Raw genomic sequence first — 27,424 nt, 5'->3', positions numbered from 1 at the left:
GGGGGGTTTTTGGGTGAAGGCAAAACTGAGTGCTCAGAAGCTGAGCACCTTTGGGGCTTGCATGAACGAGATAGTCATGCAAGGGCACATGGCACTGTGTGTGTGTGCTGCTAACACTTCTTCCTTTCTCTCCCCTTCTCTCTCCCATCCCTTTCCTTTTCCTTGAAAATGCTGCCACAGATGTCAGTCAAGGTCCAGGTGAGTCTTGGTGTTTGCACAGCTGCTGTGGGAATTTCTCCTCTGCTGGATTGTGCATGGTTTGATTCTGACCCCCTTTTCCTGAAAATCTAAGTATCAGTTACATTTTTACTGATTTAGGTTTAGAAGAAGAAATGCTTTAAGCTTATATTTATATTGGTTTTGAGGAACCATTTCAAAAGTAAAGAATATGGTTCCTTGGCTAATGAAATCATTTCCTTTTCATTAATATTTTGGGTGAATCAAGGAAATATAAAATCAGTATTACTGAAAATACTTTAAAATGTGCTCTTAGATTCTTCACTTTTAATAAACATTTTTCCTTGTCTTCCATAGATCTATTTATCTTCCATAGGTTCATGTGATTGAAAATTGAAGATATGACATACTTAACATGGCAGATGTGATGTGGGTAACTGAAGGTTTCTTTCTTTTTATTCTATGAAACGTCATTTAAAAAAACAGAAATGTCATTTTTCTCCATAATAAAATTAACAGTATCATTTTTTCCTTATGTAAAATGTACATGGTCACTGTAAAAAAAATGGTTTTATTGGATGGGTTTTTATCAGTAGAAAAGAAGAATCATCTTTATGATAAAGTGTACATTTCTATCTTTAAAATGCACACTCATCTAGAGTCTTAATTTTAACAATTCTGTGTGTGTATATTTGTACTTATGTATACACATATACATAGAATAATCTGAGATGATGCAGGTATGTATAGATAAGATGTGTCAGATGATTTAGAATGGCATGGAGACTATATTAAACTGGCCAAAACTTTGAATTAAGGATAATCAACCCTACCAAGTAGAAAGGGAGCATCATTTTAGATATTTTCACATGCTTTTTTACTTAGTCCTTTAGACATTTAATTCTTACAGCATCAATGTAAAATGAATGGGGAAATGTAAGCAAAAAAAGGGTATTATCATAACCATTTTAATGGCAGAAAATTTAAGGCCCAAGAACATACAACACATCAGTGGTAGAACTGGCATTTGGGCTTAGGGCTTCGTCACTATAAACATGCTGCATTGGTAAGTTCTGGGCTCCATCATTGAAAACTGAATGACTAAGGACCTTGTATATTCATTTATTTTTGCTTACAGGTGTATAATATTTTTACTAGCAATCCTCTTTCCTAATTTGTCATATTGTTTTTGAATATCTAAAATAATCAACCAGACTTAAGTAGGGTGCTTCTGATCATTGTCCTGTCTGGTATGTTATGTAATTTAAGAGAATGATACAGTCGTCCCTATCTAACATAGAGGGTCTCTCTGTTTTTTCTTCTGCCTATCTTCCATCTTTAAAAATAATTAATATTTAAACTGGTATTTGAACCAAAGAATAGAACAGCAGTTCATAGGAAGATACTATTAACTTCCTTCTTCCTATTTTATAATATTTTAATTTAATCACCTCACTAAAAAATATTTATGTAAAGATACTGGGGAAAAACAGTGAACAAAACTTAAGAGAATCTCTGCCTTCATTTACATTTTATTCTAGACAGAGGCAGGCAGTGAATTAAAAAAATATAAATGTTTTAAACACACATACATACAGATACACAAGCACACACATACACATAGATATATACACACGCATATACTTATTATAGGTGTGTATGTATTAATATGTATTATATCAGGTGATGAGTAAAAAGTAAAACAAAGTTTTTGTAAATATAAGGTGGGGAAGAAGGGTTAAAGAGAGGGAAATGGGGAAAAAAGAATCAAGATATAGCATATACAGATACAAATTCCATATGATTAATGTGATCACTATGTATACCTTAAATGTACCAATAAACTTAATTGATTAAAAGAATACTGTAGAGAAGAATAGAAGAAAATGAACTAGAAGTTTCTTATTTGTTGAGAGCATCCAGAAAAGTACTCTGTTTTGGAAGAGTATTTGCTGAGTACCACAAGGAGGAGGGAATAGCGCCACATCTCCAGTTTTGTTTGTCAAAGGACCAGTTGGCTTATTCTCTCCTCTCCTGGTCTGCAGCAGAGATGTGACCTGGAGTCACCACTCAGAGGGGGGCATGTGGTGCCTTTAGAGGGTCTCCCTGCTAGGATGCATGGGACTGAAATGTATCCTTTGCCTGTGGGACAGCCTTGGACCTGAGGCTTGCACTGTTTCCCAAATCTCACAGAGGTACAATATTGGTCTGGGTGGAAGAGAATGATGGGGTAGATGATACACTTTCTATATATTTAGGACTGTATGGGTGACCATGCTTCAGATCATGGTAACTGTAATGCTCTCCTGTATATACCACAGTACCAGTCCAGTGTCATGCCAGAAGCTTATTTTATTTTCTTAGTATCTCTCTGATGTGGTGGCCCAAGCCTTGTTTTATTGTGGAAGAACTGGAGACCCAGAGAGGTTAAGCAATGTTATACAGTCAGTCAGCTATGGAGTAGCAGGACCTAGAGGGGATCTCAGACTAATATGAAACCTTAAGCCCTTCACTCCACCCTTGAAGGGTCTGGGGCTGATCGCCAGCCCTGTCACTCCTCTAACCCCCTACTTTTTTGTTGTTCCTGAGCCTGAGAAAAATCTCTCATTCGTACCCTTGCTCTGTGGCCTGGGAATGGCAGGAGGCTGGCCTTGGCCAAGGTCAGGGGCTTCCCTTCATCTTTCTGAAGCCCTGGCTAGGCAATCTGGAGCCAGCAGCACTGAGACTCTGACACAAGAAGCCGTTAGTGGTTCTCAGATGTTTTTTTCCTTCCCCTCAAGAAGACAAATTGGGGATTTTATGAGCTAATGTAACTGTTTATGTAGGGGCCACTGGAAGACTATAAAGGGATAATTGATTAATTGATGGATTTTACATGCTGAAGAGATTGGTTGAAAGTAACCCTCCTGTAAAATGCAGTCTAAGATGGGGCTGGGGAGTAGCGCCTTTCCCAGGGTTCTGGAAACAGGCTGGGGACTTGGAAGTGTTCACAGCCCTCTTCCCAGTCTCAAGGAAAAAGGTTCAGAAAAGTACAAGTGCAGACCAGCAGGTGTGACCTGCTGACCTGCAGGAGCTGTTACAGTGCCCACACTGATGAGAAAGGAGCCTCAAGGAGCTTCCAAAACCTGCCTGTGATCACCTGTTGTAGTGAGGAGACCAGGATCTTAGGTTTGTGTGCCACCAAAGTCTGGGCTCTAAACCCTGCCATTCCTCGGCAGTGCTGAAGTCCAACCTCAGGTCTTATTTGTGTCTGCATTCCTGTCTCTTTGTGTATGTGTGACCCCGGTAGAGCCTCAGGCATCTTTAGTGAAAAGAAAGAGTGACTGTATCAGAGGTTAATGGGTATCCTGTCTGAGGAGTGCAAACTTTTCAAAGAAAGAAACTGAGGCCCAAAGAAGGGAAGGGACATCTCCAAGGCCAAATAATCCATGTGTGGCCTGAAGGGACCTCTGTCAAGAGACTGATCCTATGATTTTGTCCATTGGGATTTGTCATTGATCTTCCTGGGCTGCTTTTGGGGCAGCAGTGAGCAGTCCCACCCCTGCCCTCCTCCTCCCTTTCCCTACTTCTGGTTGTCTAGACGTATCTGCCAAGGGGAAAGGAAACCTTCTGGAGGCTAGAAAGAGGGACAGATAAGGGAAGGGTCCAGGAGGCTGGACAGCCTGGGGCTATGGCTGTGAGACCATCGCTCTACTCCCATCCCCCAGTGACTCTCCTGCAGGAGGGCTGTTTGTGGTCTCCCTGACAGCCTCTCTCTTCAGAATGGATAATTTCTCAGGCTCTGCCTGCTGATTAGAGCTGGAATTTAAATGAATAACTGTGACCTTGTGAAAGTGCCCTAGTTATGCTGAGGCCAGATGAGGAAATAGGCCTCTTGCTTCGGTCCATCAAAGCCCTGGCAGGCACGGAGTTGGGGGGGGGGGGCACGCTGTCTGCAGGGCCCCAGAGAAGGCTGGTGTGCTGTGGTAAGAAGGAACTGATGCCTTTGTGTGAGCCTTTCTCTGTCTGCTCTTGACCTCTGCCCCTCCTTGTCTTTCTGTTAAGTGTGAATCATTTCAGGGCTGCCCTGAGCCCTGCTCTATTTCCAGGGAGTCACTCAGTCCAGCCCAAGGGATGCTGTTCCTGAAGGCAGGAAGCAGCACTTAGGAGTCTGGCATGTGTCTGTGGACATGAATGAGTGCCACAGCAGCTCGTCGCTCCAGGGGTGACCACAGAACCGACAGCATCACAGGGACTTTGTTAGAAAAGCAGAAGTGCAAGCCCCACCTGGATCTACAGAATCAGAATTGGTTCTGTCTGTAGAGCCTGAAAGTGTAAGCAGGTTGATGTTTGAGACACACTGGCCTGGGGATTTCCATTCTCTTCTCCCTCTGGGGCCAGAAGGTCTGTCTGTACAGGGAAGTGGCAGTTTACCTGGCTTCCTACAGCAGGAGACACCTACTGGATCCAGCTCACAGGTTAGCAGGGAGAGCAAGGAGACCTAGACTACGGAATGGTAAGAATGAGCAGTACCTGGCCACCTAGTTAGTGCATGTCACTGTCTGGGCATTTTTTTCTGTAATGATTTATTACATTTCATGAGCACACCAAGGTAATGTAGGATAAAGAAAGGTGGACAAACTAGGATTTGAGGACAAAATCCAGCTCACTGCCTGGTTTTGTATTGCTCATGAACTAAGAGGAGATTCTACATTTTTTAAGTGATTGTGAACAATCAGTGGCTGATATTACAATTATTTTATGAAGTTTGGATTTTCATGTTCATAAAGCTTTTGTCAGAACCCAGCCATACTCACTCCTTTCTACATTATTTGTGGCTTCTTTTGAGAGGCAAAGCAAAATTTGCCACCCCTGGGTTATAGTGCCAGACTCCGAGCCAGCTGCTTGCATTGACTTCTCGGCTCCACCACAGCTATGTAACCTGTGCCAGTTACTTTACCTTTTTGGGTCCTACTTTCTCTCTCTGTAAGGTAGGCATGACAAGAGTCTATACCTCGTGGGCTGCTTAGAAGATTAGGTGATCTCATGCATGCAGTCTTGAGAACAGTGCCTGGCACATAGTAAGTATAACATAGCTCTTATTGTAAGCCATCTCATTTTATCCTTTCAACATGTGTTCTATTTTATAGAGCAGAGGTGGCAAACCTATGGCATGTGTACCACAACTGGCTATTTGTATCAATAAATGCTCTCAGGTTTGCCATCACTGTTGTGGAGGAAAACACTTTGAAAGGTTTTAACAAAGCTCATCCCCTTTTCAGTGTGTCTTGGACTCCCTAGTTGTCCAGAAGCATGTCTCAATGTTGCAGGGCAGGAACTCTCTAAACATATCTGCTGTTCTCTGATAGACCCATATTTTCTCCCTTGGTTCTGACCTTTATGCTTCCACCTAAGAGATCCTTCAAGCTTAGATCCTGGCAATTGCTCTCAAGTGGAGTCTTGGAATCCCAGTAAGAGGGGACTGGTACTATAGATGACCCATCATGTGCTGGGTGCCTATTTCTTCACTGTTAAAGAACCCCAGGCTTCAAGATACTGTATTATTTGCTCAGGATCAAAACAGATATGATATAGATTTCAACATCCAGATTCAAGTCTGGTTCTGCCACTTTTTCTAGGAGCTGTGTGCCCTTGGTCAAGTCATGTAACCTCTTTGGACAACAGGATTCTTTTAATGTGAAGGATCTGAATCAGATGACCTTTCAAGCTCCTTCTGTTCTGAGAGTCCATAATAAGATTTTCTTCCTGAGACACCTTGGGGAACAGCAACCCAGACGACTGTCTTTCCATTACCAAGATTTACAGTTCCTAACTCCTGTAGGGCTATGATACGTTTTGTGACTTCTTTACTATTTTTTTGGACAAGAGCCACACTTGCTTTTTCTCTTATTTTCTTATTAGGAAAAACAGTTGACATGTATTGAACTTATATTTTGAGCCAGACACTGAAACATTAAGTTTTACATGAATTATTTAATTCTTTTGACATTCCTGAGGAAACAGATTTTGCTTTAAGGTCTATCTCCCCCATGAACAAATGGAGGCTCAGGTTTGATTAGTATCCACTGGTACCACTCAGTCAACGTGGTGGTCTCTCTGGTTCTGGAAACATTGCTGCAGGAGTTCTGCCTCAGAGTATGCACCCCACACAGGCGTACTTCTGTTCACTACCATGCCTCCTCCATCTAGAACAATCTCAATACACATAATACCATGACAAAGTAAATACTTGTTGAATGAATAAATAATGCTTAGGTCTCTGCTGTTTTGTCTCACATTCCTCTAAAATTCTGCTTTTTATTGGGTTTTACCTTGATCCAGAAGGGAACTCAACCAATATTTTTTCAGTGCCTGTCTTGGGCTCTTCCCAGGGAGGAGTACAGGCTGCTGGGAAACCCACCTCCACTGTGTGTGATTGGATTGGAAGGGGGACCTCAGCAGGGTTGACAGCGCTCAGCTTCTAGCCAGTTGCCTGGCTGGGTCCCAGGAGGACCCCGTTGGCTCCCGTAGCTGTTCTTAAGTAAGTGTGAGTAAGGAACTGCTTCCTGGCCTGCCTCCAGCTTTGGCTACCTAAAGGAAGTAGTTCACTGAGCCTGGTACTTTTTCTAGAGCCTTTAAAAATCCCCTCCTTATTGTCTTAGAAAGGCAGACCCATTAGGTTGTTGGTTATGGCCACATCATTTCCCAGTTTCAGAGAGCAATGTCAGAGTTAAAACTGGAAAAATCATTGATGCTATTCTGTAGTTTCCATGTTCTCTGCCCTCCGAGCCCACTAAATATATGCAGGTATTTATTTTTTGATTCAATGAGAGGATGCTTCCTTTAGTAGCAAAGAACAATGAATGCTTTCTGATATATGTGAATATCTTATTCAAAGATTTTTGCTGCTCAAAATGCCATTGAGGACACCATTGAGAACCTATTATATATCAAGTCTTTCCTTGTGTGGAAGGGGAAATGAGGCTCTCGAACCTCTGTGTAACTCAGCTAAGTGTAACTCAGCTTGTGTGTGGTGGCACTGGAGTTCTTCCCGGTCTGCAGACCAGCCTATGAAGGGAAATCTAGTAAGGACATGGATTAAACTAGTCATTTGCTGGGCCCCTTCAGGAAGGGTGGGGACATGGGACACAAAGGAGAGTCCGGGACAGTGGGTCACTTTGTGGAGCTGACTGTGACCCCATAGGGAGCCATCTGAAAATGCAATGGGCAGGGTTCTGCTAGTGCTGCCAACTTATTAGAGAAATGGTGTTGGCAAGAGCTAAAGAGAGGACAGAGAAGGACCCTAGACAGATCAGTCTCCTAAATACCGGTGATTACAATACCAAGCCTTTTCCTATGAGCCAGGGGATATGCCAAATGTTTTGCCTGTGTGGTTTGATGTGATTGCCACAGTGATGCTGAGGTGACAATTTACAGATGAGAGACATATTTTGTGGGAAAGAGCACAGAAAAGTTAATTTGCTAAAAAAAAATGATTACAGTAAGAGGCAGAGCTGAAGTTTGAATGCAGATTTGGGTTCTGAAATAGTGTCTGCAAACTCTGATAAACATCAAAATCACCTGGATTGGTAGTAAAGGCGATCCAGGCTCATTAGAGAAGGCACGTATCCACAAGTGACTCTGATTTGCCCAAAGTTTGAGAGTCACTCTTCTAAGTAAGTGATCTAGAAGGTGAAGGAACATGAAGCTTCCCTCTTAGCACCATTTTATATCTCTTGGACATTAAGGGAGTGTGGAAGGTAGAAAGGAAAATGGGATGATCCTTTGTCTGTGTTCTAATGGCATTTTGCTTGTAGGGCTTGCAGAGCCATCACCCCCACTCATGAGAGCCAACTATCCCCTTCAAGTGCACCATGGAATCTTGAAGAGTAGAGAGTGTTCTCCTCTTTGAGAACAAAGACCTGTCTATCCTTGTATCCCCACCTCCTGTAACATTGTATGTGCTTACAGACTTTGGCTAGGATCCACATTTTAGGGATGGAAGGGACCCAATGGACTGTCAAGGCTCCGTGTGCACCTAACATTTGAGTCCCTCTCTTAAGAGTTTATTCAGTCTTGGCTTGAGCTCCATTTGGCAATGAGATTCTCATTTCGTCTTCAGCCTTTCTGTCTATTCCAACACCAAATGTTTGAGAGCTCTTTCTTATCCTGGGTGGCTATAGCTTTCACCACCTGTGTGGCTTTTTGCCCTTGGAGACACACAGAATAGATCTAATTACATTCCCTGTGTTTGAAGACAAGGCTTTTGTCTTTAAGGATTTTCTTTTCTAGAAGCTAAAACATCTCTAGTTTCTTTGGGCATTCTCATCTAAAGGTTTTAAGTTCTTTCATCCAGATCATTGTCCTCTGAAAAATGAGGTTCTTAACCCCCTGTATCCTTTTCAAAGAAGGATGCCCACACCACATGCAGTATTGTGGGCTTAATTGAGATCAATTCCATTCCTTTCTCTGGACTCTACATCTACTAATGGCAGTACCAAACACCTTAGTTTTTAAAAAATTACTATAGTATTAAATTGAACTTAAATTCAATGGAAACCTTCACTGTTTTATGTGTATTGCTGCTAAACCATTTCTTTCCTCTTCCTTCACTTGTACAAATGTTTTTTGACTTAAATATGATATTGTTAAATCTAGCACACTATGCTCTATTTGGGTAGAATTCTTTCATGTAGTACAGCTCTTCCTTCTAGATTGATGTTATTCATGAATGGAGGACATTTTTAGAGAACTTCATGACAGTAAGAAAGCAAGGACTATCTGTCCTTTGGGATGAGTCTTTTCTAAACGTCATTGCTTATCATCTAACCCTAAGAACCATAGGTCTGACTGCCTTACTTACTCTCTATCCACCCATAGCATTCACTTGTGAGGAAGTCTCACCATTCCTTCTCCCTTCTGCCTGAGATAGAATCAACTGGCAAAATGCTGAAAACCTCCTTTCCTTTACCATAGGATTACACCATGCAGAAAGTATAGGTGATTCATGGATATGACTGAAAGTAACATTTTCTATTCAGACCAGCCACCATCTTATAAGAACAGAGTTAGTATACAGACACAATGAGTGGGTATAATAGTTATGTCCTATAGAGTCAGATGGTGAAGACTGAACATAGCTTTATCATGGAAGAGAAAAACCCAGGGACTGACTGGTCCCTATCTTGGAGAAGCACCAGCATGCTGTCTTCTTTCGTCTCTGGAGATCATTATCATCTGAGTCTAACTATTCAACTCATCCTCAGTACTGTTTCCAGATTGCAGAAAAGCTAAAGTCTTCCTTTGTGTCTCTCTCTTTCTCTCTCTCTCTCTTTCACATCCTTGCTGTTGTATGACTGGTTGTGTCTTTGTGGGGCTGAGCTATATAGGATGAGCTATTGTTGAAGCCTACCATTCTGACCATGGGTAGCACTCTTAATATATTAGTTTGAACCAGGTCAAGATCAGTCAAATATTAGAAATTTCATATGGTTCTGTCCAATATATTGCTTTCCCTCTTTGGATTCATAGAGACAAAGAATTTTAAAGTTTGAAGGACTTTTTGGTAGCTATCGTTTAAAACCCCATGTGGACTCTCATCTTTGATATTGCTTCAGGTAAACTTCCCCTCTTATTCCACCCTCAGCGCTTGCCAAATGTGATTGTACCTTTATTTGCATCTGAAGCTTCTTAAATGCTTGCCAGCAGTACCGTGTCCCTGCTTAGACCCTTCTTATTTGGGCTGAACATAGAGGTTCCTTCAGCCATCCTGCATGTGACATGCTTTTGGGCTCCTTATAGTTGGTTTTCTCTTTTTTGGACATACCTCTCCTGGGTTATGGTCCTATTAGTATAGGGTACCATACTCTGAACCAAAGTCCCTGTTTTATGGTACTAAGGAAGGATTATTGAGCATTTTTCTGGGTGACACTGGGGTAGAGAATTGTGCTAAAGTTCTTTTTTACTTTCTTCCTTTAAAGTTAAATTTTATTTTTTTGCCAGTTCCCACCCTTTTTGAGCCCTTTTCTAAGTAGCTACAAATTAGCAACTCCTCTGACCTGCAAGATATCACAACATCTCTGCTATGAATGTTGTTTGAATCAGCCAAAGCATTGATTATGGGACAGGCCTCTGCTCTGCTCTAAGGTGCTTAGCACTTGCAGCAATTAGTGAGCCCCTGATAGAAAAAGGAAGGTATATTCCACAACAATGATGTAGTTTGGGCTGGTCAGGGGGAAAATTCTGGGCATATACCTCTGTGGTAGGCCACTTGCCTAGCAAGTATGAAGCCCTGGGTAGAAGTTTACTTCAGGCCTTTGCCCTTCTGTTTAAGAATCTTCTCTTCAATCTCTGTGGTTGCCCACAGACTTCTTCAGGCTGCAGTCCTTTCCCTGCTCTGTTTAGAAGTCCCTACACTGCACCCCTGTCTTTGAGGAGAAAGCTTTACTTTCGCTGTCCTAATGGTATTTCCAAAAGGGTAATTCCAATATGTAAAGAGGCTGAGTGTGCTTTGTCTAGATCTGCATTTTAAAAAGGGAACTAGTTTAATAATCCAAAGAATAACCAAGAAATGGAAAATTTGAGGTTTTCAAGAAATACACATTAAGCTGTTTCCTTCCTTAAGAAGTAAATCCAAACGTGAGATTGCCCTTCTCTCCTTCATTCCTGACCATTCTGCAGACAGGATCCTGTCGACTTCTCCCCCCTCCCATCTTTACATCTCCTTAGTTTTTCCAGAAACACCAGGTAAATGTCTCCATCACCTTCCTGTTTTATGGAATTATTCATTTAAAAAGTCCTTGTGGCTTTGTAAGAATTCACTGTTAGCACTTGCAGCGATTAGTGACATTTAAATTTCCCCACTTTGGTATGGAAAAAAGAGATGATATATGCGGATTTTTAAAAAACTGGGATAAAACTTACCCTAAAAGTGAATTAAATGAAAGGCAGAGATAACATTTTTCCTTTGAATCTCCATTGTTTTCTTCCATGAAATACTTTTTCCAATTTCTCAGCTAGGGTGAAGGAAGGCTAGATTGAAAATCATCTGAGGTGGGTAGGAGATCACAGGTTGGAGGGCGGTGGTATTGGCTTAGATGATGGAGAGCATCAACTCCTGGCCTGCTTCCTGAACACTGCATCTTCCTCTTGCTTGTTTCAGTAAATGGTTCCTGTTCTCTGTATTACTCATTCTCATGACAGGCTTCATGATGGCCACAGCTGCTTACAAATGACTTTGCTTTCATAGCCATTTCCATTTTCCTGAGCTGCAAAAGTAGCTATCTCCATGGGGATTTTCCTGAAGGGTGTAACATAGTTTAGAGAGCCATACGTACATTTTGCATATATTTTACATATGATTTGCAGTCTGTTCTAAGGCAATTTCAGCTTTGCAGATCTTATCCACTGGTGATTCTTTTCTCATCTTGTTCCTGACTGCATTCTGAGAATCACAAACAGGCACAGGAAGGGTGGAATATAGCCCTAAAAAGGCAAGAAGAATGATCAAAAATATTGGTTACACTGTTAGGGTGCAGAATTGTCAGGATCAATTTGGGTAGTACTTTGTCAATGTGACATCAGAAAGTAGACACTTCAGGTACTTTCTTCATCCTCATCCTTGCATTGTCTTCCTCTCCTTCCCCCTCCCTCCCTGTTCCTTCTCCTCCTTTTCTTCTTCTTCCTCTTCTTCTTCTGTTTTCTTCTCTTCCTCCTCCCCTTCATTCCCTTTATCCTCCTTCTCTTCATCCTCCTCCTTGTCCTCCTCCTCCACTTCCTCCTTCCTCCTTTTTCTTTTCTTTCTTCCTCTTCCCTTTCCTCTTTCTCTTTCTCTTCATCATCATCATCATCATCATCACATCATCATCATCATCATCATAATTATTTTCAGAAAGACATTGTAGTTCTAAAAGAATTCTATGTTGGCAATTCTTAATTTCCTGCCTAGGAAAAGACCATCAGACCCCATCTAGTCTTAAGTAAACTTTTTGGGGGATAACTTCTGGGTCCTAGTTGAGGATCTGCTCAAATCCAGAGCCCATGATCAGATTCTTTTCCTTTACTTCTATGAGTCCCTGGTGCAGTTTATGCCTTATTTTTTTAAATCAGTGCTAGGCCATCAGTCCCAGAACAAATGCTGAACTTCAATCCCAGTCAGGGTAGTAGTCATGGGGCTGGCCATGTGGGCTGGTGGGGGCCCTGGTATACATGGATGTTGGCCCATGAACTTTTAGAAGGTCCATTTTCATTTTTATTCCTTTCTCTTCAACAACAGACATATATCCAGGATAGATTCTACTTTTGTCTCTAATTATGTCCTTCTAAATTCCAAGAATTTTTGACCATTATTTCCTGTAATTTATGTTAGAAAGTCATATATTTCCATTTTCTTTTTTGTCATTTAAAAATATTTTAATGTTAAAAAATAAAAAAATGTTCTAATGCAAAAATGCTTGAGAAAAATCTCCATGATATCTCAGTACTCTTTTATCCTTCCCAGCCACAACTCAGAGTTACAGCTCCTTTCCTTTGAGGCTTCATTGGTTTACATGAGTATTTATCTTCTTTTCCATGAAGTAAATGCGATAAATTCTTACATTCATCCTGGCTGTCTTTTAGACCATAGTTTTATAATGTTAAATGCACACTGGAAATTTTTGCTTGGGAAAGTCTTCTTTGTTTTCAACTCATCATGCCTAAAACAGAACTGATTATTCTTTCTTGAAATCCATCTCCTTATCCCATTCCACCTCTTATTACATTGCTTCCCCTGTCTCTCATAAGCCCCTCCCCTAAAGCATCTCATCCATCATCAAAGCCTGGTGAAAGCCCTTCTCACTGCTATGATGTTCATTTGGCCCTTTTGCCTATGACTGATCTTTCTGCCTTCATCTCTTTCCCTCTAATCCTTCCTGCCCACACTATTGCAAAGCAGTCTTTCTGAACAGCGTTGCCTCTGGTCATTCTCTTGCTCATGAACCCTCAGTATTTTCCGTCAGTTGCATGATCAAGTCTAATTTCCTTAGCCTTGAAACTCAATGGCTCCAAACTCTGGTCCTTACATAATCTTTCACTTCTTCCGGATATGGCTGTTTATATATATTAATGCCTATATCTGTATTACTTGATATTGAATATCTACCATGTGCCTGGTAGAGCCCTAGTTGTTTTAGAAAAGTTGAACAGGAAAGTTTTACAAATGAACTTTGTGGTCTTGGGAATTGATGGTACCTCCTAGAATGCCCACTATCTTCCAAGACCTGTTTAAAACCTCCCTGGCCTCCAGAAACTTTATCTGAGCACTTAGAATCCTCTTCTTAATCCTTAATGGCCTCATTGTCTAAATTCATTATTTGACATTTATTCTTCATGCAATCATCAAATATGTTCTGGGAATCTACTTACTTTGTGTTGGGCACTATAATATCTATTGCCTGACACATTGAAACATCTTCATAGCATAATATAAGTAATAATTTTTTAGTGCTCTTACCCAGCTCTATACAGGCCCAGATTTACATATATTAATTAATTAAATCCTCAAAACAGTGGATGAAGTAGACATCATTATCCAAATTTTATAGCCAGGAAAATCAAAGTTCAGAGCAGTTTAGCAAATTTCCTAGGGCTATAAACTAGAAAGAAGCAGAGATGGAATGCAAACCCAGCTCAGAAGCCCTTAATCTTTTTTTTTTTTCTTACAAATACCAGTTTATTATAAAGGATACAGATCAGCAGCCAATGAATATGTACAATATAGTGAGGTCCAACAGGATCCTGAGCATTGGAGCTTTAATTTTAACCCCATGCTTCATGGCCAGGTACCAGTGTATACGCCTTACATATGTTTATGTAAATATAAATACATGAACTCCTGCTTAGTTGAGCTCAAAGCTCCAAGAGAACTTGTATCTCCTCTGCCTTGCTCAGCCTTCACATATAGTTGGTGGTTAATTCATTTGCTTGATTGGTTGTTAGTTCTTTTCTTCACTATTGGAGACCTCAGATTCATAGCACCAAATAGAAGTGTTTTGAGATAGGAAGAGAAACAGGATTTCATAATATTCAATTCTTAATTCTAAAAGCTGTAAGAATAGGTTTGCAGAAGAAAAGATGCTGACACGAAAGCTTTTAAAAGTGGAATGAAATTTCCTTCACATAAAGCAAAATAAAACTCAAACAATATTATAGTCACACAGCTCCTCCCCTCCTCATGCCGTTTCCTGTACTTACTCATGTCTGTTTTTTGCTTAAGTGCTTGCAGAACCAAAGTTTTGACATTAAGATCCAGGATCTGCATTTTTGGCTTAATACCTCAACACCTCAACGTAAGGTTTTACAAGCTGAAGAAGATAGCAGAAGATAACATTTTACTTGAGTGGCAACACTATAACTACATATGTAGTTTAATAAAACCTGATAAGGACATATTTGAATTTTAAAAACACAAGTGGTGGGATATTTGCATTTTAAAAGGCTTCTTCCCTTCACAAAAGGATCCACTGCAGGGTTCCATTAAATATCCAGTTCCTCTCAGTGCATTTATCACAAAATTTAATTTACCTGAACTTGATTTATGTGCCATTCTAAAGGGGGAGCTCTCAAGTTTCAGTGAGTTTGGGAATCACTTGGGCAATTTATTTAAAATTCAGATCTTGAGCAACTCCTCTAAGATTCTGACTTTTTCTGTCTGGGGTGGGGCCTAGCACCTTCCTTTACAGCAAGTGTCCTCTGGGACACATGTCACCAGGGAAATATACTTTGGGAAATACAGAACCTGAAGCCCAACTCCAGGACTTTCTCAATGAACTGCCTACCCCTTACCATCAGGTGTCCTTGCCTTTCAGTTGTAACTTAGAGAAGTATTTATAGCATGGTGGACTTTCCTGTAGCTGCCTAGTACCTTTAATCTCAGGTATGAAATTAAATGTCTCCCCCACCCCACCCTGCACTCCCTATTTCATCTTTAGGTATCTTTTTGGCTTTTCCTTACTCTCATATTTTAATACCCATGATGCCCTAGTGAATGATTGTTTACTGAATTCTTATGTCTGTTCTCCCCCACATACCTCACCTGCCTGCCCCACATCCCTTGCTCCAGAAATATCAGGCATTTGAAGAATAGTTATTTTTGTGAAGTTTTCTCTTAGCTAGATCTAAAACCTTTTTTCTCTTCCACTATCCCACTCCCTCCAAACCAAGAAAGACCCCAAATTAACTTTTAGAATAAAACAAATCTTGAGGATGACTCACTTTGGCATGATTCTGTTCTCTAATGAGAATTAATCCTAGACCTAGAGCAATGAATGCTAGGATTTTACATTTAAAACATGATGGTGGTTTAATGAAATTCATTTAAAAAGGACTCCATGATATCTACGGCACACATATCTATGTATTTAATATATCACTGATCTTTTAAAAGTCAGCTACTTGACCTATATTTTGCCTCTGATTACTTTTCTAAATCTCTAGTAATCTCCATAAACATTTAGTTTTCCATACCTTAGAGCTTTTTCTCCTTTAATAATCCGCATGTATCTTCAAAAAATGCTGTGTAAAGATTCCCCGGGGTGATCTAGATTTTTTAAAATAGATAATAGAAGCAATACAAGAACAAATATAACAGCAACAACAATAATATGATGATGATGATGAAGCAAGAGCAAATAACTCATCACTGGTTACTGTTGGAAATCCTTACTTTTAACAAACTTACCAGAACTTCTACTTCCCTTGAAATAAGGAACTCTTAATAGCTTTAGTCACATTCCAGAAGAACATAGCTAGAGATTATCTTATTTTCCTTAATTTGGCTTTGTGGATCTTTTTTTTAACTCAGTCAGATCTGGACTGGGGCTCCCTGATGAAGCATGGCAGACTTTGTAGGAAACGGAAGTGGAGAGAGGGGTAAGAGAGATGGTTTTAGGTTGTCTGAGCAACTTATGCAAGCAAGAACTTATTTGATATGTGCAGTGGGATTTACATTATGTAGAAAACAATGCTGTATCTAGGAAAAAAGGTTGAGGATAATCTCTGGATGCTGGGATTACAACTGATTGGAATTTTTCCCTTCTCAATTTTCCCAGGTGTTTTTTTTTTTTTTTTTTTTTTTTACAGTGACCATTTATTACTATTTCAAATACTGTAATTTGAACGAAAGAAAGAAAGAAACCTACTTTGTTTGGCATTAAAGTCTTCTTCTCAGAGACTTACTCTAAATACTAAATATATCTATCATAAATTTTACCAATTGCAAAAATAAGGATTTAGAAAAAACCAAATACCAAAAAAAAAAACCAAACCAAAACAAAACAAAACAAAAAAAACCAGAAAACAAACAACATACAAACAAAAACCAAACGAATTATCTCTCCTTGTTAGGCCCAGGGCAGTTCAGCAAAAATCACGGTCTGAGGGTTTGGTGCATGCTATGAGCTTGTGGTCTGTGCGTGGGCCCCTGCCACACCTGCTTCTACTCAAAACAATTAAGAGACGATTGCACTGCATTTGGGATTTTAACTTTGTCTTCTTTCTTTTCTCCTCCTCCTCCTCCTCCTCCTCCCTTCTCTCTCTCTCAAGGCCTGTCCCACCTCATGATGAGTGAACAAGGTAGGTGCCTTGCATTTGTGCCCTGCCGCTGCCCAAGCTGCTTGCCTTTGTGCCTCTGGCTGGTCTCTCGGAGCCTCGTTGCTGGCAGGCCACCCATTGCCTGTCCTTCCTGGTGTGGGCCAGGCTGGCAGCAGGGTTGCCCTGCTATGGGGGCACCTTGCCTGATGCATCCTAGTGATCCACCCGCTCCTCCCCTTAGCTTCTCCATTCTCCACCACCATTTGTCATACCAGGTGCTGGCCCTGCTGGGCGGCCTCCAAGAGGGAAGCATGAAACAAGGCATGACGCGTCGATAATGGGGGTGAATGAAGCTAATTTCAGAGCAACCAGGCGGTTAACTTCCTCCTGCTCCTCCTCAGGCCCCAGGTTGGGCTGTAGGATCTGGGCTTCTCCCTGAATTTCACTCTGGGTAAAGGTTTGCTTTTTGTCTTCCCCTCCATTCCATTACCCATCTTAATGACATTTTGCATCCCCCGGTCAAAGGAAGCCCTTGGAGATTTAACTGTTTTCAGTTTCATATAAAAGCAAAAATCACCGAAAGAAGATGCTAATGTCCTCATGGCAGGATTCTAACTCATTATACACCCTGAAGAAAGCTGCATATAAAGATCTGTGAATTCAGCATCTGCAACCTAAAATATTCAAATATTCAGGGAATGAACTGTGCAGGAAATTCAGCTCAGCTAAGCATGGGGTGGGCTATGAATGAAGCCTTTTTCTCCTAAATAAAAATTTTCCACATTATCAGCCCAAATCAGGATTTTGAGAACTGAGCCTACTTAAGCTTTTCCTTCACTGTTCAATTTTAACTACTTTGTTTCTTTGGAGCTTTGGGATGGTTATAAGATCTGTGTATCTGCCTTGCCCCATCAACAAAAAGACCTACTTTTATTTTTCTTATCTGTTTCTTTTCAAAATATACATGGGACCTAGTATCTCTTTTGGAGGATCAAAAAAAAAAAAAAAGAGTAAAGAGGGAGCACTTCCAAATATTTCTGTTTTCCTTTATCTTGGGAAGAGTAGGCAACACTATTTTCCTGTTCCATTGTATTAGATCCACCAGAGAGTTTTGCTGTATAGAGAAGTGTGATCAGATCAAAAAAGCCCTCAGGGCTAAAAGAAGATTGGGTATGGCATCCAGGTAGCTGTGAGGATGAGCAGTTGAGAGCAGCCAGAATCGATAAGGCAGGTTAAGAAGAGCAGAAGGGGAGGGTCAGGTGAGTTCACTAGTGTTAGACGGGGCTCTGGAAGAGGCTGGGATGAACCCTCTCTGTTCTTATAGGTGAGTGAGAGAAGCAGGTGCCAGAAACAAGTAGCTATAAATGGAGTGTGAGTAGGGTACATGTCTGATGACTTAGTGTCTGAGTTTTGAGAATTAAGCACTTCTTTATGAGGATGGAAGAAATGAGCCCTATGAATTGCTGGAAATTGATGACCCAACTTTGATGACAAGTTATACTAGGAAAAGCAGGTCCTTGAAGTCGTGATCACAGGACCTTCTATGTTCTCCAATCTTATGCTCACAGCTGCCTCTCAGGAGTTTCCCCAGCTTTTACAGTGTGTCAGATTACTATGTACTTAAGATGGCTGTTGTCATAGTGTAGAGTGTGGCAGATGAGACATACTGAGGACTTCCTTCATCTTGATTTAGCTTATTTTCGGGTATGCTGATGCAGCACAGGAAGGTTACATTCCAATGTTGGCATGAAAAACCTTTGGATACCCTGTATTTTGCACTGTACTCTACCTTTAAATGTACCTTTGTAGAAGATTTGGGCACAACCAAACCCCAGGGGAATAAGTTGGTGTCTTTTGGAGAGAGAAAGAGATGATGATAAACATGGATTTTATGAATTTCACTTTAGAGAGGTCTTCAAGAAAGGATGCAGAATTCTTCTGGGTGACCAGTGCCACTAAAATTTTAATTTGCTACTTGTGATTTAATCTTTTTAAAACAACACTTTGACCGCATTACTCTTCCTCTCATTTTTTTCCATTTCCTACCGTTTTGTTCATTTTTGTATTTTAGATGATTATCTAAAAAACCAATGCCCTTCTTTCTGCCTTCTCTTTATTTCCTCACATAACTAGAGGGGAGCCTCTGTCTGGTTCCCACTGAATCTTCAGAATTTGTTGCTGATGTCTGTAAATATGTGTGGAAATATTTATGAACGTTGTGTGCCCCATTGAATCGTGTCTATTACACTCTCGGTCCTCACAGCCCACACTGATTTTGGAAACTATCAGAGCCTAGCTGCTTGAGGACTTTCCCTAACTTTGCTAGATTGGTTAAGTGCATGCAGTTTCATATCCATGTGGCTGTGCTGTGATTTGCATGCCTCCTGTGTCATGTTTCCAAGGGTGGGGTGGAAAAGATGACAATCGAATGGAGCTCACACTCAGGGGAAGGGATGCTCCCAGCTGGTCACCCTGCCTGCTTGAGTTCCCTGCAACGTGCTCCTTTTGTGATGCCTTCTTTAGGTTGCTGTGCTGCTGCTCTTGCTGTCATGGGTTGTTATGTGTGCCATGTCTTTGTGTGTCCACAGTGTGCTGATGTTCCTCTCCTCTCTCTCGCTTTCTCTCATCGCCTCCATGGTGGACACCATGCTTCCTCTCCTTAACTGGATCTTCTTCATTTCTGTAGGTAGAAGTAAAGGTAGAGATCACTTTATTTTTATCAGTATAACTATCAGTCTGCCTTCCCAATTATTCATGTATGCCAGGGGAAATGTGGATTCTGATGGATACAGTCCAGATTAGAACTTAATCTGTTTAATAACAGTGGAAAAAGAAGTCATGACGATCATGTCTTGTCAATGTACTTTGTGTTTGCTATTTGGGGATGGCTCAGGGTTGACTCAACTCTTTCTGGGTACAATGTGAGCCTTGTGCTTGATGTCAGACTGTTTCTAGTAGGAACAGGGACTCTGGAAGTGGTCATACAGCACAGAAAAAAATGTATTTTACTTCGGTACCGAGTATTCTAAGATGTCCTCTCAGCAAAGTGTTTTGCAGGATCAGGGGAGGTGGGAGCAATGTACCCTCATTGGTGTTATTTGGGGTAACTGAATTTGGAGGAGTAGCAGTGAAGGAAGCATGATATTAGAGGAAGGGGAGAGGATTGGTGCATTGCCTGCACTTTTATTTAATATAGAATTTGGGCAATATTCCTCTTTTTTTCTCCTCTATGTTTTTTTTTTCAGTGCTATATATCTAGGAGATGGAATTTTTTGAGTAGGGTTAATAGGCTAAGAAGGGTGGGACTGGGTGTGTGTGGAAGAATCTAGAGATAAAAATGCCTGTCACTGTAAGGAGAAAGAGGAAAGAGGTAATTCAGGATTTTAACGTACAAAGTCAGCCTTTTGCCAGGTGGACAGGGAAAAGGAAAGGCGCTGGGCCGGCGGGTTTGCTCCAGCTCTCTGACATGTCTTCCCTTGTTTCACACCTTTGGGGAGCACAGCTCACTCATCCATTCCTAATCAAAGCTGTCAGGGACGCCAGCCTGGAGAAGCTGGCTCACCAGCTCAAGTTGGATTAGCTGTGTGGGAGTGAAGGGAGAGGTTAACTGATAAATTATAAAATATGTATCTGCATCCACTGTTCCCCAATTCCTCCTTAATTCTCCAAGGAAGGGTTGATAAGTTATTAAAAATGCTGCGAGTTGGTCATCTCTCTCATTTGAGTTTAATGCTTTCTGGATTTTAACAAAGTTATGTATGGATGCAGTTCAGTCCCTTCCATTTTGGGGGTGGTTGTTTGCCTGTTGCTTTTATGCTAGTCCCAGAGGGGTTCATTCTCAAAAATGTGCCACAGGGAACCCTTTCTTACTCCATTGCTGAGTTTTGATCTTTGAGAAGGAAGTGAGTGGGAGACAGGGAGTGAATAATGATTAGAGGGGTATCTCTGGGTGTACAGGCTACCAGTGATCTCCTGAGATGCAAAGCCAACACTCTGCCCAGGACTAACCTTTCTGAAGTCCACAACACTGTCTCTTGTCCTTCCCTCTATTGGCGTCTACAATGCATTAGAATGAGCATGACTATCTCTCATTTTTCTGGAATTTCTGATAGTATCTCTTAAATTAGGTGTTAGAGTTTTTAGATTTTTTACAAAAGTATCTTTCTTTCTCTGGGTCACTGCTGCTCCCATGATGAGTAGCTGCTAGTTTTTATGGCGGGCTCCATGTGACACAGGTATCATGCTAGGTGCTCTGTATGCCTTGTCATACCTACTACAACTTGGATAACAGGCTCAGAGAGTTAAATAACTTAAGGCATATGACTGGTAAGTGGGAATCAAACTCAGAATCTGAGCTCCTGGCCACTGCTCTTACACTGCCTCCCTTGACTCCGAGAACGGCCTCTGTGTATTTGCCTCCTAGCTACCTCCTGGGTATTGATCAGTCTTCACTTCCAGCCTGCCATCTTGCATTTATTGTAATACATGTCATATAAATGTCACCTAGTCTTGTCACCTCAGTATGTCCAAAGCCAGCCTTTGTACCATATGTCTACCAACCAGCTTCCTTTTCTGATGTCCCTATTCCTATGGTTGGACATTGTCCTTATGACCAAGGCTGGACACCCAGAAATTGTCTTGTTATCCCAGGCAGTCAGTTGACAGCTTGTTGAGATTCTCCAGAATGTCTTTTCCATTCTACAGTCAGCACCCTGCTCTGGTTCCTGGCTGGTACTTAGTAGTTCAGTGTCCTACCCTAATTAGCCTCCTCATATAGCTCTTGTCTTTTAGTCTTTCCTGTAACTGAGAACTGTGTGAACTCAGCTATCCCTCAGTGGGCTATAGGATTAGCTACTCACTGCAAAGCCTTCCCTGATGTGACCCTGTTTCCCTTTAATCTTCTTCCCTTGTTCATCTTAGATGTTAATTGCTGCTCTGAACAAAGGGGATACCAAGTAATCTTACTGACTTCACTTGTCTACTGGCTTTGCTTGTTCTGTTTCTCTCCCCTTTTATAGTTCTACCTCTCTTAAGTTTTATGACCACTGAAATCATATAGAACTCATTACCTACCTGATGCTATCCTTGAGCTCTTCCTCCACGTTTCTCTTTAACAAGTTTTATTGTGAATTGGGCCATTCTTCTCAACCAGGTGTGCAGGTATGTTAAAGTCAAATATATTTAACTGTTAAAAGTGTCCAGCTGTGTCTATCCTACTGTGTTGTATGTGGAAGGGACTTGAAAAATCTCTAATCCTTCTTACTCTGCTATCAATCATTTTGTTAAAAGTGAAAATGAAATAAACTTAAAAGTAAATTGGATCATACAGCTCATCTGCCCAAAAGCTTTTCATGGCTTCTCATGGTGTAATTGTCCAAAGACCCTTCCTGCTGTATGTTTTATGACACTGTAGCCTACTCTTTATTTATCATTGCCTTTGCCAGTCCTCCAGTCTCCTAAAACAGTAAACCCATAGTAAAGAACCATGCAAAGAACCATGAAGTCAAATCTACAAAACCAAGTAGGGTGTTTAGGGTGTAACTATAGCCCCTGCATTCAGGAGGCCAGTAGGCAGCACATGACCAAAACCAAACAAGAATAGAGGTAGCTGACCAGAAGAGGTCTGCAGCAAACAGTGTCATTCAGCTTTTTGGACTTAATGTTTACAGCCTTTGTTTAAAATTAGCTTTGTGTATAGGATCCCATCCCCTCTTTTTCTTGTTCATTTGGGAATTGCATATTCTGGGCCAGGTGTCCAGGAGTTGCAGACTCAAATGCCTAAGGGCACCTGACATGTATCTAGGGGTAAGGAAGATTCTAATGTAATTCAGGAAACCATAGGTGGCAGTGGGGACTCTGGCAAACTGGAGCCCATAAATCCTGTCAACAACACAGCCTTGACTCTGCTCCACTGATTGCTGTCATGCAAGAATGCATGCCCCGTGTCACCGGAGCCTCAAGGTAAGCCAGATGTGCATTTTATAAAAGTGTCAGCTCGTGGCATTGTTTTCTTGCTGTAGATATGTGTGAGTACATATACACGGGTGTATGGGTGTGGACCAAATAAACTAATCCACGAACCACAAGGTTTGACCTTTGCCTTGATAAAGAAGAGAGACTAAAATATTTTTCCAAGGTTTTTTGCTGGATGTCAATAGAGAGAGGCGGTTTCTGGAAGCACACTTAATTTCCTCTGTGCCCCTAACACTGGCCAGAGTACTAGATATTCTTATTCTTGGTAAGACTGCCAGTGCCAGATCCGTGTGTTGGGTGAAGCTGGTTTTGCTTGGTGGTGTGGGTCTATGAAACGAGGATGTGGATGCTGAGAATGACTGGAAAATGAGGCAACATCTTCAATACTTCCCTAAAGAGGGATGATTTTTAAATAATGTAAGTGGCTGGGGGCATTACATTCCTTTGTCCTTCAACTGTACTGAAGTCTTTAGTTATTGAACTAGATAGTTGACCCTGTGATCTATTCTAGTCCTTTAGAATGAAGAGGCCCCCTTTGGCTTATTTATATGTGTTTTTATGTGTGGATTTCATCATTGACATTCTGATGCAGAACTAATCAACACTGGCCAAACTAGAAAGACATAATCAAGCTATATGAACTTGAACATGATTTTGTGTTGATGGTATTTTGCTGGTAATAACATTAAGAAAGTTGATTTGAGGAACTGAGCCCCCTCTTGTCCCTGCTAGGACTTGAAAGCTCTGCAAATAAGTTACTGCTTGATAGCCAACTGTTTATATAGATTAATAAATGCAGTGCCAGTTACTAATTATGAAAATAAACTCACCTGTGCTCCATAAATATCTAATTATAATAAAATAGGGGCAATATTACATTTCCATCTCTTGTCTCATCTGTTTCTCTTCCACCACTGATTTGTCCTCTTGACAATGAATAAAATCTCTGTTTTTAAAACAAAGCCTATTTTCCATAGTTTTTTCTTCTAATATTTTTGAAAATCTTTGTGGGGTGGGGAAATAGACTTACTTTAAACATAAAATGTATATTGCCTGATTTTAGAAGCTCTGTAATTTTGACAGTAATGTTTAAAAATGGGACTTTAGAATATGAAAAGATTTTTTTCTTTTCCAAAAATTTTTATTGGATGTGAAGACACTTTTTTGCACAATTGTTCTTTGAAGCATTTAGAAACTGCCAATGTGAACAGTAGTTTTATTAATAAAATGTACAGTGTATCAATAGAATGTTTCAATTAAATTTCAGTTGACAGTATATAAATGAAATTATTTCACAAAATTGTTAGCAACATGTCTGTTTCCCACTCAGTTATCAATTTGGGTTTATTGATAACTGTTATCAAATAATTTATGCTGTATATAAATGTCATAGAACACTTTTTTCTCTAAGGTATGAAGAACAAACTTGTATAGATCTTCCTTTGTTCACTAAATCAAGTTGGTTCATCTTAGGGGATATATAATTTTAATTGTACATCTATATGAATATGCATACAGGCTTGACTTTGACAGCATCTGCAGGTAAAAGATGTTTTGAATTAAATTGTGCTACTTTTATGACGTATTTCATTTACAAAGAATTCAGAAGAATTGCCTAATGGAAAGACATTTAAAATAATTATAGAACATGCACAGTACATTGCCTCATGTGCTTAGATGCGTACCTGCCACGGTCTGTTTCTCAGGTGTGTAGGGAAGCGTCCATGGGTCTCGGTGTGGGTACATTTTGTCCAAGTGTGTAATAATAAGTTGATGCCAGTATATCATGTTCTCATAAGTTGCTTCCATTTTCAGGTGTACTGAAAATAATAGATAACAGGGTGATGTATCTGAGTTTAGCAGATATTCTGCTTTAGCACTAATAAAGCAGTGTTTACTCAGCGCTCAAGCTTTGATGGAGACCCAAGGATATTCTAGGTGCTAACTGCAGAGGGAAAGGGGACAGTATGTGCTCTGTGCTCGTGGCTAATGAAAGCAGAAGTGAATTTTCAAACAACTTTTAAACAAGCACTTTTTCTAGAGTAAAACAAGGCTAAATACATTTTGTTTTTAGCCTATTAATAATTTTTAACATTAATATTTTATTTTAAAGATAAACTGTTAGAAAATAATGCATTTGGTCAAATAACCAACCCTCTAAATTCTCAGAATCAGAGAAGAGAATTTGCTTTGTGTGTGAATGTGGAGGGGATTTTCTAGTTGTTCCTTGTGTATTTATCTTCACTGGGGGACAACATACACAATGTGACGTGTATAAATGTGTTCTATCACGTACACATCTCAAATCTGAAAACTCTACACCTACCTATATAAATGCCATCCAGACTGAGATATGAACTTTCTGCCATTTATTGTAATATATGAACCCATTCTTCCTCAAAACCAACAGACCAATCAACATGCAGGTTCTAGCTTGCTTTTGTGTTCATTAAGAAGTGTTAACCTTGTAAGAGACTGAGGCATTATGGTTTTCACTGTGTGTAAATAGAGGCAAAAGTGTTGCCCTCTTGTAAGGGAGCTTTGCTCTGTGTATGACGCTTTGCACAAAGAGAATAGTTAATTGATACCGTTGGATTTTCCTCTTTTTTTTTCCTTAGGCATTTAGTGGTGAGTAGAACAACAGAGGTGGAAAAAACCATATGCTTCATAAAAAGCCAGACTAATAACACTTTCTGATGGCTGTCTGATTTTAAAAGTGCTGCATCTTTCATTAAAATTTACATGTAAAGTAAGGGCAGGCGCAGTGACATGAAAGCTAATGCAACTTGCACGTCCTGACATAATAGCAATCACAAGAAACTGGAGATCCCAGATGGCAGCTTGGCCTTTGCCATCCTTTTAATAAGCTACTAACTGCTAATTATTTCACTCGTACAGGCAAGTTAATTTACTGTTGACTCTTAAAGAGATACTGCTCACTTTTCTCCCAACCCACACAAAACAGAGTCCTTCCACCTGGAGATTTGAGAAGTGCTTCCTCACAGGTCAGAAGCTTTCCAGCAAACTGTAGCAATGAAAGGCAAATATTTGGGTGAAAAAATGTTGCGTAATAAACAATATTTTTATAGGCAGTTTTAGAAAATTCACTTGACTAAGGATTCATTGTGTATGCATATGCGTGTAGCAGCAATAGATGGAGTGGCCAATACAGGGGAAAATCTGAATTTGAAGCCTGTTTAAGAGGGAAAGAACAGCTGCCTTTTAAATGGTTGCTAATTCTGACAATTAATGCTGCTTTGTGAGTGTGTGATTTTCTGTGATAGCTGTTAGGAGGGATGATGGTGTGTAATGGCTCATTTCCTAAGCTTTATGGTAATGCCACAGAGTGAAGGCCACGGAACTAAAAGAGACCTGGTCGCTCATACTCTGGAGTCCTTTTAAATGAAAACTACTAGGCCTATTTTTTCTCTATACTTTGACTTCCTTAGGATAATTTTATATTTTAGCACAGGATTGAATATTAAATGAATGCTGTGCAAGTGGGTTTGGATACATCAAGAATGAGTGTTTGGAACAGAACCTTGTTTGTAAAATGCTGTCTGCCAATCAAAATATTTACTTAAAAATAAACTAATGATTGTGCCTTGCAAATGCCTACAGATCCATTATTGAAATGAGATTCAGTACTTTGACTTGATACTATCCTAAAATAAGTCTCAAACCTCAAATGCATGGTGTTTGTATGTATTATACACCTCCCCAAACAAAATAAAATAACTACCAAATAATAAGCACGTGTAGGAATATATGTCATATATATGTATATATTCCTCCAATATATTATATATGTGTGTATAGATATATATAAAACCTCATTCTTCCATTATTCATGATATCTATGAACTTGATAATGTTAGTTTTGTACCCCAGTGTCATACCTATAGTGATTTGTGTGTTACACAGCTCAAGCTTTTTAAGTATAAATTTATTAAGTATAATTTTTTCTTTTATTAACTGGAGAAATTTTAAGTGTTAATGTTTCTTTGAAACTAGTGTGTCATCTGATTTCAAAATAACCCTAAGGAAAAATATAAGTGTATGTGAATCTGGGGGAGTTTTATCATCTTTATGAGCTGACATTATATGTGTGTTTTGGCAGATTGTTATATTTGGAAAGAATTTTGAGAAATTCAGGTGTTTCAAGTAAAAAAGTACTGCAAAAAGTAAGTCCTGAAAACACAGGTTTAAATGAAATGAAGCAGGTTTCTTGACTATGGGACATCTCAGAGCCTTTGTTATGACAATGAAAATCATAAATCTCCAGGAAGGAAAATGTACTTTTCACAGTACCCAAATTTATTTGAGATGAAATTCTTTTCTGTAATTTTCACTTTGGACAGGAATAGCTAGAATTAAAGGAAGTGTTTAGTTGAAAAACTTTGGACAAGATAATTCTAAAGCCCTTTCCAAGTCTAATAGTGTAAACCTTAATGCCTCTAGAATTTACAGGAAGCTTTTGGATTGGCTTCACTCAAGAATGCTTTTAACTACATTTTCTGTTTTGATTGGGAATAGTTTTTGGATGGGTTCATTTCAATAGAGAAATTCCTGCTTCCTGGTAAAATGCATAGCACAGATGTTAAAACAACTGCAGTTTTAGACACTAGTCTTGTTAAAACACTTCCAGTTTGTGTTACCTAAGTACTTAAATGGATATCCTATAGTATGTGTGAACAATGCTTCTAATAATGGCCTGCCTAACTCC

At 40.0% G+C, this 27,424-nt stretch overlaps 1 protein-coding gene across 45 annotated transcripts in view; it reads left to right on the top strand.

The window, feature by feature from the left end:
• Nrxn3 (neurexin 3) overlaps window positions 1-27,424 on the top strand; it is a 1,541,537-nt gene that overhangs the window by 102,490 nt on the left and 1,411,623 nt on the right. For 36 of the 45 annotated variants that reach the window (XM_063240988.1, XM_063240958.1, XM_063240957.1 and 33 more), the window contains 2 exons: window positions 181-198; window positions 16,738-16,767. The exons of the other annotated variants lie outside the window; for them this stretch is intronic. In XM_063240988.1, the coding sequence (XP_063097058.1) occupies window positions 181-198; window positions 16,738-16,767 (48 nt within the window). The remainder of the gene's footprint in view (window positions 1-180; window positions 199-16,737; window positions 16,768-27,424) is intronic. 45 annotated transcript variants of the gene reach the window in all.

This window comes from Cavia porcellus, unplaced genomic scaffold (genome assembly GCF_034190915.1).
Source record: "Cavia porcellus strain 051 isolate PalLab524CR breed Dunkin Hartley unplaced genomic scaffold, mCavPor4.1 scaffold_31, whole genome shotgun sequence".
Lineage (NCBI taxonomy): Eukaryota > Metazoa > Chordata > Mammalia > Rodentia > Caviidae > Cavia > Cavia porcellus.
The sequence above is the reverse complement of the archived record's forward strand: the minus strand, read 5'-3'. Positions and strand labels throughout refer to the sequence as shown.